Source organism: Microtus oregoni, unplaced genomic scaffold (assembly GCF_018167655.1).
Source record: "Microtus oregoni isolate MIOR12 unplaced genomic scaffold, Mior012 000006F_ref0000085, whole genome shotgun sequence".
Lineage (NCBI taxonomy): Eukaryota > Metazoa > Chordata > Mammalia > Rodentia > Cricetidae > Microtus > Microtus oregoni.
This window is the reverse complement of record NW_024543065.1, coordinates 37976251-37993077: the sequence shown is the minus strand read 5'-3', so window position 1 is coordinate 37993077 and position 16827 is coordinate 37976251. Positions and strand designations below refer to the sequence as shown.

The following is a 16827-nucleotide window of genomic DNA, read 5'->3' as shown; positions in this document are numbered from 1 at the left end:
CAGTAGGGATAAATCCTGGTCTCACTGCCATTGGCCCCACAGTCTGCCCCAGCCACACAACTGTCATCTGCATTCAGAGGGCCAAGTTTGGTCCTATGCTGGTTCCCTTGCTGTCAGTCTGGAGTTGGTGGACTCCCAGTAGCGCAGGTAAGCTATTTCAGTGAGCCATCATGGTCTTGACTTCTTTGCTCTTGACCAAGATTTATCCCTACTGCTTGTACTGACTTTTTGGAACCCATTCTCTTTGGAGGGACACCTTGCTTAGCCTAGATATAGTGGGGAGTGCCTCAAAGCAGTGTGCTAGACTTTGTGACTTTCCATGGGAAGCCTTTACCCTCTCTGAGGCTTGGATGTGGGATGGGGAGGGAGTGGCAACTGGGATTGGTATGTAAAATGAGAAAAGAGTTTTTTTTTAAAAAATAATTAATTAAAAAAAGAATGTTAAGAGCAGTACAGAAGATGGAGGCCAAGCTTCTGAGATTTCAAAGGGAAGTTTAAAAGCTCTATCAGGGTCTTTTGTTATTTTGAATTAAGATCCTGTGGTTCTGGTTAGCTGGGACTGGGAAATCAACTGTGATTAACAGAAATACTAAAGCAAATTTTTGCTTTGCTGGGATACTTGGTGCTGGTCAGCTGGAGCTGAGAAATTACTAGTGGTTAAGAAAAGACCAGGATCACTGAGGTAAAATCTTCTAGGAATGTTTCCTGGGAGTACAGAGAAACTGTTCCAGACGCAGCCATGGTTGTACCTCCTTCTGGCAGCAAGACTTAGTAATGTCTAAGCATCACCCAGGGGGTGTTGAAGGCCTGAAGGGGTCATGGAGAGCAGCTGAGGCTTGGCACTATAAGCTGTGTGTGCTTCAGAGGGTAGAGTCAGAGAAGTGTACAATTCTTTTGGAGGACTCCAGAAGATCATGACTGGATCCCAGATATTAGACAGTTGAAAGTTTGTTTTGCTTTGATTGTGGCTGTGCTCTTATTTTTCCCTCTTGAAATAAGAAGGAAAACAGTATTACCTGAGTAAACAGAAAGTGCAAACAAGCAAATTCCAAAAATTGTGAGAAATGACAGAAATAACTAGCTGCCTGGATAGTTGCCCAAGGTTTATCCGTAACATTGGGGCATCTAACTTTGGCTTATAGACCTACAATATATGACATCATTTTCAGAAGCAGGAAAATTTGAAGGGCTGTCCTACCCTGACTTGACAAAGTTTCGTAGTCACTTGTCCTTGTGTCCTGCTTATCTGGATTGGGCAGTATACTTAATGTCAGCAGTCAAGGCAAGGGCAGTTTTTTTTTTTTTTTTTTTTTTGCCCAATAGACCAGATTTGCCAAGAAGAACAAACTTCATATGGAGTATCTTCTCTGCCTATCATCCTCATAGAAGTAGGTCAGTGCTTCCAGGAGTAGTCTTGTCTCATGTCAAAAGAATTCTAAGTTATTAAAACATTAAATGTCATATTCTGTAGGTCTTTGAAGTGTTTGAAGATTACCTATTTGGATACTATATCTATTTGGAATGTATCTCTGCACCTAGAAGACCTACCTAACGTGACTATAAATTTGACAAACATGGGTGACTATTAACCTGTAATTCTTTTTAACCTGTTTATAATCTAAGGACTAGAGCTTCATAATACAAAAATAAACAAGCTGTAGAAGTAATACCTCATCAAAAATAGAAATATATGTACAATATAAGGACAATAATCTTAAAATTTGTGACAATATAAAAAAAGTCTTAACCAGAGTAGAAATGTAATGCAATATGACAAAAATAACCTTAAATTGCAATAATATGTAAAAATATCCTAAACAGAAGCAGAAACATATATACAGTATAATAAAAGTAGTCTTACATTTATATCAATATACAAAGGTATCTTAAACATAAGTAGGGACATAGTAACAAAAGTAATTTTGAATTTGTATCAATATATACAAAATATAAACAGGAATAAAAACTGTACATTTTAACAAAAATAACTGAATTTGTATCAGTATATAAGAATCCATACCAATGGAGGAATCCCATCAGGACGGAACCTTCATCTGGTGATGGATGGAGATAGAGACAGAGACCCACACTGGAACACTGGACTGAGCTCCCAAAGTCCCAATGAGGAGCAGAAGGAGGGAGAACATGAACAAAGAAGTCGGGACCACGAGGGATGCACCCACCCACTGAGACAGTGGAGCTGATCTATTGAGAGCTCACCAAGACCAGCTGGACTGTGACTGAAAAAGCATGGGATAAAACTGGACTCTCTGAACATGGCGAACAATGAGGGCTGATGAGACACAAAGGACAATGGCACGGGGGTTTGATCCTACATAATGTGATGGCTTTGTGGGAGCCCAGCCAGTTTGGATGTTCACCTTCCTAGATATGGACGGAGGTGGGAGGTCCTAGGTCTTACCACAGGGCAGAAAACCCTGACTGCTCTTTGGACTGGAGAGGAAGGGGGAAAGGAGTGGGGGGAGGGGGAGAAGGGTGGGAGGAGGGGGCGTAGGGTGGGAGGAGGGGGAGGGAAATGGGAGGCTGGGAGGAGGTGGAAACTTGTTTTTTTTTTCTCCTTTTCTCAATAAAAAAAAATCACAAATTCAAAAAAAAAAAAAGAAAAAAAAAGAATCCATACCAATATAAATTATTTTAAACTAATGGTTGCTTTTTTAGTTTAAAGTAGATTTTATAATCTACCTTATCCTATCATATTTATCCTTTTTTTATTCCAAATAAGATCACCAAGATAATCTCTGTTGTTACACCCCAGCCCTATAGCAACTTATTACCAACCCCCTACAGATGGCAATTATCTGTAACCCAGAGAAAAAACAAAACCACCCACTCCACCTATTGGGAAAAGGGGTCATCATGTTCTTCAAATTACTTCCTGTTGTCTGGGGGAGATGATGGTATTGCGTGGGAACCTATAGTCAGTCTCTGAGTAGTAGGTAAAGCTTATCTGAAGTTGTAGCTTGAGTGGTGTAAGAGGGTGGACACCTTTGAATTGTCCTGAGTAGTTAGTAGCGCAGAGTTGATCTCCTAGTGGTGTTTATTGGTTCAATGGCATTGTTGGAATCCTTTTATTAGTATCAAATCCATGTGCAATGATTGCAAGACAGAAGGAGGAGGAATCCAGGTTGCATCATCAGCTGCTCCTCTGATCCAGCTGGGAAAACAGCTCTCTGTTGTTGTGCCATAACCCCGTTATCAAAGGTTAAAGGGGAAGCTCCAAACTGGAACTTTGCCAGCTCCCACACCATCCAAGAGGGTATGTAACCCTCAACTTCAGTTCTTATCCTGTCACATACACCTTAACCGCCCCAATACAGTTGGCTGTTGGATTCCCACAATAGTGTCCAGACTTTAATTGTGTTGTATATTGCTTGTGAGACTATTTTGTCATCCTGTTTTCACAATGTTAGAAAACCCATTATAAAATGTGACTATATTAGAAATCATTTTTTAATAATTGTCTTACTCATCTATTTCCCAAATTTCCTTAAGTCTCCTTATGTCCAGGAAAGCACTCTCTGTCCAGCAGAAACACAAACTGTACTTTGTGTTTTAGGGTCTGTTAACACTCTGGGATGTAGCTCTGGACTTCTCCCAGGAGGAGTGGGAATGCCTGGACTCTGCTCAGAGGACTTTGTACATTGATGTGATGTTGGAGAATTACAGGAATCTGGTCTTTGTAGGTGAGAACATTTTGCTTATAGAATTCCTAACTCAGGCTTTGTATGTACTTACTTTATAGGTTGTGAACTCTCTGTTAGGCTGTCTTGAAAACAACAGTAGACTAGGGAATGCTTGGTAATAGAAAAGATCTTTATCTTGGTATTTGTTTTTTTTTCTATTTCTTCTCCATTTTATAGGTGTCATACACCCTTCATTTCAGTTCCATGAGACATTCAGAAACTCAGTAGCATATAATATTTCCACTCACATCTTAAAGCTCGATGTCTGCATTACATTTGACATTGTTTTAGTTGCAAGAAAAATTCAAGATATACAAATTGAAAATTTTCCCTACATATGCTGAAGAGTCTGACAGTAAATACCAATTGGGAAATGGTTCCTATATTTTGCTACTATGTTCTCTTCATGTACTGGCCACAGTACTGTGTTAAACATCTGTTTTCTTTCTAAAAGTTCTAGCATGTTTCATGGGTTGCCTCACAGAACACGTGGTTTATTGTATGCAAGGTAGGCCTGGTCAGCCTTCTGGAAAAAATCAGATTACTCTGACATGTGGAGCGAAGAGAATAGCAGTGACTAGGGTAAAGCTACTGAGTGAGCAGAACAACAGCAAAGACTTCTAAGTGAGAGAGTAAGAAAGAACTGAGAATGCTTTTGCAATATTCAATTCCACTGGAAAAGTATTCCTGATAATTGAACTTAGTATATATAGTGTCCTGGATGCATCCTACCTATTGTAATTGTTAGAAGATGTGTCTTATTACACCTGAATAATGGTGACTTAATACTAGTCCAAAATAAAATTTTTTTTGATGATAGTAGATTGGAATAATTTTATAAAATTCTACATCTAATGTGAGTCCATGAATTAGGATTATTCTGTAATTGCCTTCCTTGCATGTATGTCAATCATGGATAGAAATAAGCCCTGGCTTCCCAAGTGATCTTGAACAGTGAGTGGCTCTCAACCTTGGTACCGTAACAACCCATTAATATAGTTCCTTGTGTTTTGTTGACTCCCTACCATAAAATTACTTTTGTTACTAATGCTTGACTGTAACTTTGCTACTAAGCAATGTCTTAGTTTCTAAGACCATCGGAAATAATGTATTTTCAGACAGTCATGACCCACAGGTTGAGCACTGCTGATCTAGAAACTATATTATCTGGCAGAATACTTGCTTTGCATATATTACTTTTGAAGAATCTAATGTGCTTTTTAGGAAAAAAAAAACCCTTTGATGCTTTTCAATAAGCCGTTAAAAGGAATTGGGTATTCTGAACTATAATCTTTAGCTATACATTGATAGGTAAACACTGTGAATTTAGGATTGGAATAAACTCCACTTAATCAATTTCTGAGAAAAAATACTTAAAAATAGAGACATATATTCTAAATATAATCAGTCAGTAAGCTCTAGCCTAAAGCAAATTACTGATTCCTCAATTACCTGTTTCAGCTTTCTTGAAGGCTATCACTCTGTATTTGTGAGAATCCATAAATTACAGTGATGAAGCAAGTTGACTACTGGGAACTATTCTAAATAGTTGCTGGTTCGCTTATCTTAAGATAACATAGGAAGACAATCATTTATCAAGTGTTTAATCTTGGAATAAGCCCTATTAATCTGAACTGTACTTATTTTCAGAGAACTATTGCGTATGTGATCCTGGCCATCACCATGTGAAGAATGAAAAGCAGTGTTGTCAGTGTAATGAGCTTGGCAAAGTGCTTCATGACCCCTCCACATGTGCACTTTATAGAACAAGTGAAACTACAGAAAACTCTAATAACTACAGATGCAGTCATCACAGGGATGACTCTATTGACTCTTCAAACCCAGATAGACATGACAGCATGCACACTGGAGAAGAACCTTGCAAATCAAGAGACTGTGAGAGATCTTTATATATGTGTCCCAACATTACTCAAGATCGGAGAGTCCACAATGCAAAGAAAGAGCACAGACTGGGAAAATATGATGACTCTTTTGCAACTGCACATAGTCTTTTGCAACAACCAGTCTGTATTGGAGAAAAACCACACCAATGTGACAAATGTGGGAAATACTTTAGTAGTGCCTCAAGTCTCACTGAACATCAGAGAATTCATACTGGAGAGAAGCCTTACAAATGTCAGGAATGTGACAAATCCTTCACTGTGAAGTCAACTCTTACAAAGCATCAAAGAATTCATACTGGAGAGAAACCCTACAAGTGCAACGTTTGTGAAAAATCCTTTACTCAGTACTCAAGTCTTAAAACTCATCAAAGACTCCACACTGGAGAGAAGCCGTACAGATGCAATGACTGTGACAGATCCTTTACCCACTATTCATCATTTAGAAGACATCAGAAAACTCATTCTCTAGAGGAATTGTACAAATGTAAAGAGTGTGGTAAGTCCTTTCTTGAATCCTCACATCTTAAAAGGCATTACAGAATCCATACTGGTGAGAAACCTTACAAATGTGAGGTATGTGACAAATCTTTTAATATGTCCTCAAATCTTAGAAATCATCAGAAAATTCATACTGGAGAGAAACTTTACAAATGTAGGCAATGTAGCAAATCCTTTAGCCTGGATTCATATCTTAGAATACATCAGAGAATTCATACTGGAGAGAGACCTTACAAATGCAGAGAATGTGGAAAATCATTTCTTCAGTTGTCAGCACTTAAACGCCATCAGAAAATGCATACTGGAGAGAAACCTTACAAGTGTACAGAATGCGGCAAATCCTTTACCCAGGACTCACATCTTAGAACACATCAGAGAGTCCATACTGAAGAGAGACCTTACAGATGTAAGGAATGTGGCAAATCTTTTACTGAGTGCTCAACTCTTAGACAACATCAGAAAATTCATACTGGAGAGAAACCTTACAAATGTATGGAATGTGACAAATCTTTTACCCGTAACTCACATCTTAAAAAACATCAGAAACTTCATACTGGAGAAATATCATACAAATGCAAAGAATGTGACATGTCCTTTATTCAGATTTTGAATCTCAGAAGACACCAAAAAATTCACTCTGTTGAGAAAAATACCATTGCAAATAATGTGACATAACATTATCTGGAATTCACAACAATAGAAACAAGGATAAGAAACTTGTGAATGCCTTAAATCTTAACAAATTTCACAGGATTTATATGAAAATAAAATTCTGCAAAGTAACTGGAAAAGGCTTTGGTTTTTTTTTTCCTTTTGGGGTGTGTGTGTGTGTGCGTGTGTGCATGTGTGTGTGTGTGTGTGTGTGTGTGTGTGTGTGTGTGTGAGTGTGAGTGATTGCACTGTATGTGAATATTTCTGTGCACTACATATACTTGGTGCCTGGAGAGGTCAGAAATAGTCATCAGATTTCCCTAAAGGTGGATTTAAAAAAATAAATGCATGTTTGGAATTGAACAAGGGTCCTCTGAAAGAGTAGCCAGTGTTCTTAATCACTAATCCATATCTCCAGCCCCTTCCAAAAGCTGCACTAGAAACAACGTGTTCAACATCTAATGATTCATAGTAATGGTGGGTGTGGGGGCACAGACCTTTAATCTCAATCCTCAGGAGGCAAAGCCAGGAAGATCTCCATGAGTTGAGGCTATCCTGGTCTACATAGTGAGTTCACAGAAAGCCATAACTACATAAACACTGTCTGAACAACAAAAAATCATGGGGACAAAAATGTTGTAACATAGGTATGTGACAAACACATCACAAAATTTATAGTTCTGGGAAACCATATATAATCCCCATGTGTGGCTGTTCATTGGAAATTCCACCCCTGAAATGCATTCAGTTTGCTAAATTTTTTCCCCAGTGCTGAAATTGGCCACATAAACGCAAATTCACCATGAAAGAATACAAGAAAATGCTCTCCTAAAGTAAAAAAGAGAAGTTAAGTATTCACTCTATTCGAAAACAATATAACTGCCTTTAACAGCTACTGGACCTTCATGGAGTGAAAGGAGACTCTATGAGACCACCCCTCCTCACCACTCAGCCATGATGAAATGATAATAATTGTCCCAATCTTACACAGTTAACTGTTCTTGGTACTTTTGGGGCAGTTTAAGTCTGTGCGTTACCCACTACCAACTGCAAAGGAGGCTTTTTGCACCAAGGTTGAAAGTAGTGAAAATCGATAATTATAGACATGAATATTTAGATGGCAGATAACTGCATGATCATTAACAAAACATCAATTTATTCTCCAAGCGATGTTGTTTGTTTTTACCATGTTTTTATACTACAGCTCATGAATTCCCTTTTATGAAGCAAACCTCAAATTCAATCAAGGGAGAAGTTGGTTATGCCTGTAGGCAGTGGTGCCAGTATTACACCAGTGTACACACATCCTTGCTTGTAGGTTGATAATATTGGATGCAGGGTCCAGGATAAGGTGAGACCATTGATGTGTTTTCTCTGATAGCAGCCATCACAGGACCTTGCAGTGTTACAAAAGCTTGCTAGCAAGGAGAGTTCCCTCATAAGTTCAAGATTGCATTCTCTCTATCTTGGAACCAAAATGTTTAGTGTTTCAACAACAAAATGGTCAGGCAATAGCACGAGCAATGATATGCTTTGTTTGGGGTGTCTCTGGGGCCTCCTAGGCAGATAACTATTAACTGGTAAAGAGAATTCCATTTAATAGCCCTGGTGTCTCTGAGTAGCATTATTTGTCCATGTAGGATACCTCTGTTCAAAATTTTTTGCATTGCATTTCCGATTAACTTGTAAGACAATGAATGGTATTTCATAAGGCTTCTTCATACACTCTTTTGATTGACCCTCCTACTCTTCTTTCTTCCTGTCCCATGCCATGTTAAACATTTAGTATATGTTAGCCAATGCCCATTCCTTAATAACACGCGTGTTCTACAAAGTCATATAATGTTGCTTGAATGAATGTTTTCAAGGCTGACTATTTGATATTGGATAACCAGTTAGCATGCTCTTCCCTTGAGACTATTTCTCCTGCTCCCAGTATTCCTCAGTTATCTGTAGTTCTCTGTGCAGGGTTGAGGTTTGTGGGCTTTTCCCTATGCATTTTTGTATGTCCATTGTTTCTGTCTTGCTCAGCTTCATTTTAGTGGTCATGTAGGTGAGATATTTATGGAAGTAGCATCTTGCATTATTAGGAGACACAATCTCACATCAAATTTCTGAACCTGTAGTTCTTAAAATCTTTCTACCTCCTATTCAAAATTTTCCTTGAGCCCTTAGGTACAGGAATGTTCTGTAGAAGTATCCACTGCACCTGGCCTCCATAAGTTTGCATTTTCATTCATTAGGGTTTTTTTATAGTGGTCTATGTTGCGAAGAAAAGCTTCTTGAATAAGAAGTGATAACCTGACTGTAGTCTATTGTGAGGTCAGTGCAGGTAAGCACAGTTGCTGTTGGTTACTGATTTCAACTCCTGTATGGAGTCTAGAGAAATGCCATGTCTTAACCCTTCCTCCCCTTTCCCTTCTCATTTCCTTTCTGCCTCCTCTTTTTCAGTGTTCCCAGAACCTTAGATGAGGTGGTGTAACTGACATTGTTAGGCCTGTGACCACAACCTTACTTATTTTCTGCTACTGAACATTGCTTTAACTGTTTTACCATCGTTTGAGTTTCCTCTTTTGAGATTTTTGTTTAGATCTGTACTCCATTTTAAGGGATTTTGCTTTTGTTTGTTTGTTTTTACTTTTTTGGTATCTATTTTTTTAGTTCTTTATATTTTGTGAATATTAGCCTTCTATTGGGTGTAGAGTTGTGAAGCACAATTAATAAAAACTCAGGATCAGAAATTGGGGTTCAACCTGAAAATCTGAAAAGCAAAACAGCCAGCCCACTTGCTGTTACTTTGACCTCAGTCCAAAAATGGTGATCCTGCCTCCAGGAATCTGAGGAGACTGTCTGTGAGAGCTGTCTTCCCTTGTCTTATATTCCTCTTTAGGGCTGGGATTAAAGGCATGCACCATCTGGTTTCTATGGCAACTAGTGTGGCAACTGGGATTAAAGGTGTGTGTTACCATAATCTGGTCTGTAGGGTTGACAAGTGGGACTGTTTCACTCTCAGATCTTCAGGCAGTCTATTAAAATACAATTTAAATGCCACTACAGAGTTGGTGAAAATTGTAGCTTATTTTATAGGCTGTCATTTTGTCAGAATGATGGAGTCCTTTGCTGTGCAGAAGCTTCTCATTTTATGAGGTCACAATTATTGTTGATCTTAGTGCATGTGCTAACAGTGTTCTGTTCAGAACATTTTCCTGTTCCAGTGAGCTCAAGGTTATGCCCCATATTCTCTTCTATCAGGTTTTATGTTGATCCATTTGGAGTTGACTTTTGTGTAGTATGATAAGTATGGATGTATGTGTATTAATAATTGACTGACCTTGTTAATTAAAGAACTTGCATAAAGCATTAGGAGAAAGACAACCCAGTAGGAAAATGGGATTTTTTTTTGATGAAGCTCTTTAGTCAGTAGAATGTTGTACTAGCCTGTGAAAGAGGCCCTGCTGTTGAATGTCAGTCAGGGAAGGACAGAGCTAAGGGGCTGGACACATATCAAAGTGACATGAAGGAGACCTGTTACTGTTGGGGCAGAGCTTCTGTCATTGTGGGGTCCGTTCCTTGACTGAATGTGGGTTGTCACCCTGATGCTGTTTACTCTAGGTCTCCCTATGAAATTTCCCCCTGTATCATTGCTGCCTAAGAGATACCTAGTACAGACCCAGATGAAGAGCACTGTGGGAATTTGATGAGCAAATAGGTAGGGAGAGAAAGATGAACAACAGGGTAAAGGTAAAGGAGGGTGGAAGAAACAATGTGATGAAGGGATGAGTGAGGATGAGGGGAAGAAGGGAGGAGGGGAGATAGATTTATAAGTAGTGGGAATGTGGGGAGGAGAATGAAGCCATGAGAAGCAAGCCTGCTGTAGTAGGTGTCAATGGGGCAGCTTGGGATTCCTCAGCTAAGCCATAGTGCCCACCTCTGATGCCCTTTTTGCACAGTGACTCTTACCACCCTCCTCTAACCAGCTGTATCTCCCAAGAACACATTCCATAATGCCTCATGAGTAAAGATCCAGTGGAGGTAGGGCCTGTGTGTAAGCATTCTTCCGAAAGGGAGAATTTCTACAATAGATTTCATCTTCCGGTAAATGCCGTGTACATGTTCTCTCAGACTCAGTTTCCACCTGGGTGCCTACTTCCTTTGCAGAGAGATGAGCACACTGTTTCCTTTCCTCTTCATGTTCCTCCTGGGTCTCACACCAAGCAGTCTCCCCCCAAATGCCTGCTCCTTCAGTCAATCGTAGTACCAGTACTTATCCACTTGCTGCCATAGACCTCCAGCCTTTCTATTGGTGTGACATGCAAAAATGTTGGCAACATACTTAGAACCTCAAATTGTGTGTTTCTTGCTTGTTACGAACTTCCAAGGGTTAAAGCCGTATCATGTTTAGTCTTAAACTTCGAGTTTCCTCTTTCTTTCTTTCTTTCTTTCTTTCTGTCTGTCTTCCTTCCTTCCTTCCTTTCTTTTTTTTGCAAATGGATCTAATCTTTAGTCACACTTCTGTTGTTTATCATGGTTTTTTTTTTCTTCAGGATATGCTATGTATTTAGGAATACACACACACACACACACACACACACATATACACGTAATAACCATTCATCCATTCATGCAAAAAACTGGCCGTGAATTTAACAGAAACAAAGAATGATTTTGTGGAAGGTCAGGAAAGAGGAAATACGGGAAGAGGGAAATTGTGTTATAATCTGAAAAAATACATAATAATTTTAAAAACTTAAATTATTTATTAAGGACTTAAAGTATAATCGACATTTTGAAATTGTATACTTCTAAAAAAATCTTTTTTATTGGGACTCATGAGACCTCAAAATCAGATTGTTTTGGTATTTTGACCATTTTTATTTAACATAATCCCTTACTGGTTGAGAATTTCACATCATTCCTGAAGGTCACTGTGGTCCTCATGTCTCATGTCCTCCAAGCCTAGGATGGCAGATACCTGCCACTAAGCCTAGCTTTTTTAAGGGTGTAGAGATTATCTGAACTCAGGGACTCGAGCTTGTACATCCTGATCATCTCTCTAGACTGCATCTTTTTTTGGTGTAGATTCCTCTAGCCTATGGTGTGAATTGGTTTGTACCACCATGTTGATTGGTATTAACTAGATAGACCATCAGTGGCTCACCTGGTGGGTCTTTGAGTGATTTCCTAGTTGGGGTGTTTTAAGAAGCATTGCTTAGCAGAGACTTGAATTTGTCTCTGATGCATCAATGAACATTTTGCTTTTCATGTTCTACTTCATAAAGACTCATGGATACAATAGTCAAGAGACATTCAGTGCATGTGTGTGTGCCTGTGTGTCTTTGGTAGTAGAACTAGCAACCATTACACACTGGTTAAGAGATGTGATTCTTACCTGAAATTGACCTAACCCATTTTTTATCCATTTATTATGTATTGGAATGTTACAATGAAATTCTTATGGGCAATATACAGTAACAAATGTTCTAACATACAAAAATTGAAACTAAATTTTAAAAAGGAATAAACAAGTTTTCAAATAAGAAATTGGGCAATAATGAAGAAATAGATAAGACATTTACAAATAAAGCCTTGGTTGTAAACCAATAATATAAATGTAACTATGAACAGCAAACCTTAACCCATGGAAACAAAACCAACAAACTGGAAACAAACTTACTCTAGGAAGGTACAGCAGATTGGAGATTCCTAATCTATCCGTGTCAGTCCAGCTGCTGTGTAGGCTTCTCCAAGATACAAGAACCCCATTCAGACAGTGCCTAACATGGACTAGTTGCTAACATTCATCATAATGCCTCCTTTTGATATCACCACAAGCAACCAACCAATCATGGCTTGTCAGAACTTACAGTGTTTTCTATCAGGTTCTGTACCACAACCAGTACCCCGACTGTTTTTCTCATATCTGTAACTAAATCTCAGACCAGAATTAACTGTAAGGAGGAGGGGTTATTTGTGCACAGGCTTTCAAGAGACTCTGAAGCCATGGTTTTGGGAGCATCTTGTTTCCTATAGAGCTGGTAGTTAGGTGGGTGGTGACACTGCATTAGAGATTCTCTATCCTCTAGTGGTACAGTTCCTCTCTAACTCCATGTTCATATGTTCCACAAATTCCCAAACTGGAAAACAAATTCTCAACAATATTTAACAAATATTTGTTAAATATTTAACAAAGCCACTGTGTTACTGTGAATTAAAAATATTTCGTACAAATTGGGCATTTGCACACATGGATTTTCAAGGACAGTTGATGGTACATTTTAGGGAACTTGATATGGTAGAGCCTTAATGGCAGGAGTACATCACTGGAACTGTCCTTGAGATGAACAATCCTAGTCTTCATCTGCTCAGCCCCTCTGTTTCCTGCTTGAGTTTGAGGATGTGACACCCTGAGACTTCTACTTTTGCCTTCAAGAGTCCAGCTAGCTGTCATGCCTCTGCCCCATTACCATGAGCTCTTATCCCTTCTTAAGATTCCATGGTTTTTATTTTTTATCACAACAGAATAATAACCAATACACATAGGTTTAGCAAAGAGGGTTCCTACCCATTCCTACCTCACCCATTTAGTCCAGATATCAAGGCAGATTCTTTGTTGTCACACAATCACACGCTGATTGTATCTCTCCCCTTCAAAAAACAAACTCTTTTCAAAAAGTCCTTACTCCAACCAAGTAAAGACACCCTGAAAAATGACAACTATCTGGCTGTGTCCTTCACTGAGAACATGATAATGCCCTTAAAAAGAGTACTAGATACTTTATTTCATACCATTCTTCATGATCAAGATGCCTTCTCTAGGAACACAAGAATCAATTCACATACAAAAATTGACAGAGCATAGCATACACAACATCAAGTGAAAATAGTCACCCATTAAAAGGAATGAAATGCCACTACCAGAGACAAACATAGAACTAGAAAAAGTTTTACTGCGAGCAATCTAATTCTACAAATAAAATATATTCATTTTGTAGGACAAGGGGATGAATTTTTATATAATGGGAGGCATTGGTCACATGACATGGACAGGAAAGTGATACAGAGTTGGTGAATATTATCACAGGAGGACTATGTAATCCTGATCAAATTTCTCATTGTGTACATAAAATAAACCAGAACACAGCTAATAATGACAAAGAAATGAGGTGAATAAAATGGAAAATCTCAGTCAATGAAGGATTAGAAATATAGTCAAATTTTAAAACATAAATGAATATTTTCAAAGTATTAATTAATAAATGCCAAACACCAAAAGCCAAAACCAGGAAAACTCACTGTTTCAAGATCAATCTAGTTAGGAAAGTCAAGTCTATGAGAAATGAGTCCAACTGCTCATCCACCAACCAACTCCTTCTCTGTAGTACAAGGACAAAACTCTGCCCCAAGTAGCACCTTATATGGGCTGGTATCTAGTGTACCTCACAATGACTCCTTGTGATGTCACATGCAATGGGCCAATCACAGCTCAGCAAACCCCACTGTGGGTTTTTCCCCACTCTCACTTTCTATCCTGAACAACTATATTAATTCTTCTCATTGCTGTGATCAAATGGCTTTTAATGATTTTCTTCTGAGAGGAAAACTTCTCTAACCTCAGATTTACAAGGGCATAAAGCAACATAATGGGGAAATTCACGGAATGGACATTAGGAATGTAATGCAGTTGGTTACATGGCATTTTCATCCCGTTTCTCCAATCACCTAAACTTTTATTCTAGGTCCTATCTATAAGGATTGCAGTGTCCCCAACAGCACAACCTGATGGGTACCAAGTATACAAACCTATGATGGCATTCCACATCAAATCCCTTTTATTGATCCTTGCCACTTCAATAATATTAATAAGCATAACAGGAAAACCTAGGTACAATGATAGACTGGAGACATTTTGAGCTTTATGGGGTAATGGGCACAGATATATTAACTGCTTCTAGCTGAATGGATATCAATTTTTCGTGGAATTTCACTTCAGCTTTCAATTTTGGTAGCAGTTTTACCTTTTGCAGACTGAGCTCACCATAACTACTTTCAGGGCCAAGGCTTTTATGTTGATGTGTAGAGTGGCGAGTTTACAGAAGAGCAGAGACAATGGCATTGTGATGCTCTAAATCTCACAACACATCAGCATGTCCCATCTCTGATGGTTATGAGACTTCGGTCATTGCCTGGGAGTTTGTCAGTTCATGTGTCTCTGACATTCTCCTGTCTTCTCTAAGTAGCATCACTGCAAACTTTAGTATGTTTTTATAGTCAGCCAGTCCCACACAACTTCTGAATGTCCTGTTTCTTAAACAGTATTATTCTATTTTTCTATTTCTGACACCCATCCTTTCACTGTAAAAGATGGGGCTGCTTAAGTGACCCTGATCGTGTTCCGGAGTATCTATGAGGGGGTTCCTTTTCTTTGTCGTCATTGATTGCAAGAACTTTCCAAAGCATGAACTCAGCACTGTTCATTTGTGGAAAAGGGTGGATAGAGAGCAGGCATGGAAGGAATCAGGGTCCAGTTCCTGCTGGTGTTGAAGAGGATGGCATTCAGACAGGATGGCAGGCAGAGTCGGGGAAGATGGAGGAGGCCTGTTTCAAGGAAAGTTCAAGGACTATCCCAGCACTTGTATGGCTTGTCTATGGCAGATCAGGGCCAGGAAGGGTTACTTTGTTTTCAGATCTTGGCACATGGGATATATACTAGGGCAATGAGGACTCACAGGTCTAAGCCCCTGCTTTGTCTTTCACTGTTGTAAGGTCTAAACCCCAATGTCAGGCTCACCACACTGCCTAAAATCTTCTGAGCATTTAAGATCTGGAGAGTGTTGACCCTGGGGTAATGAAGACTGTAGAATATTTTCAAGCTTGTGTTCAGTGAACCCTGACATTCTGCAGTTCAGTCACAATGTCAGTTTGAAGGGGAGTGGTTAGATGAAAGGTGGGGGCCCAACAGCCTCATGGAGAACTGAAAATGAGCAGTGTTCTCCTTTTGTCTTCCACACAGAACCATGTGATCCATAGAAGTTATCAATTCAGTTTGAGTCAGAATCCTTAGTTGTGTCTTAAATGTGAATCAGGGTACAGGAAAGGTGTCCAAGGCTGGCTCAGTGATGGCTGGAGGAAGGAAAAGATATCTAAATGTGAAGACAAATTCTCTAGTCCCTCCATTGTGGTTGAGGAACCCTTGCCTTGCATAAAGCATAAACTCCCAAGGTCTGAGCTGATGGATTCCTAACCAGATGAATGGAAAAATCAATATGTCTTCTCTTGGCCATATTTCATGACCTGTTAGAAATTGAGAGCAACAGCCCACAGGTCACACAGCATCACAGCAGCCTTCACTGATATCTCAGGACCACTGGAGCAAGATGAATGAATAAAGCTCCTCAGATCCTGGACCTTGCGCAACTTACAGAGGTGTTCTGTGAGACTTCTAGATCTTTCCTGTTGCAACTAAGTCAAAGGTGTGTTAGTGCAGCAAATGAAGTCACAAGGCCTCTCACCCACCTATACTTTGGTATAAGTTACTGTGAAAACATTTTACCTTTCTTCAATCTCCATGCTCTGCTTATCTTTCACACCCATAGAGCCCTCATGTACGGATTCCATCTGTTTCTGGTGGAGTAGGTTTAGTAGATCCCATAGTCATTTGTGCCATGCCACTTGTCCTTTGGTCATGGAATGAGTGTGTGTGTGTGTGTGTGTGTGTGTGTGTGTGTGTGTGTGTGAGAGAGAGAGAGAGAGAGAGAGAGACAGAGAGACAGAGACAGAGAGAGACAGAGACACAGAGAGAGACAGAGACAGAGACACAGAGAGAGACAGAGACAGAGAAACAGAGAGAGACAGAGACAGAGCTTTGATTGTAAGGCAGCAGACAGTCAGCATGACCCAACACCATTCTTGTGTGAATGTGTTGTATTGGCTGTAGGGGATGGGGTTCCTAGTATGATGTGACACCTAGCCATGAATGTGTATTTTAAGTTTTCCTCTAGGGAAGGTGATACAGAGGAAGACATGATACTCTGGATATATATGGGGTCCTCTGACTATAGGGGGGGATATAC

The 16827-nt window shown here is 39.4% G+C and overlaps 1 protein-coding gene across 1 annotated transcript in view; it reads left to right on the top strand.

The window, feature by feature from the left end:
• LOC121449779 overlaps positions 1 to 16827 on the top strand; it is a 59226-nt gene that overhangs the window by 11786 nt on the left and 30613 nt on the right. The window contains 4 exon segments of the mRNA XM_041654458.1: positions 3578 to 3704; positions 5355 to 6752; positions 6755 to 6885; positions 7777 to 7837. Of these exon segments, the coding sequence (XP_041510392.1) occupies positions 3578 to 3704; positions 5355 to 6752; positions 6755 to 6885; positions 7777 to 7837 (1717 nt within the window).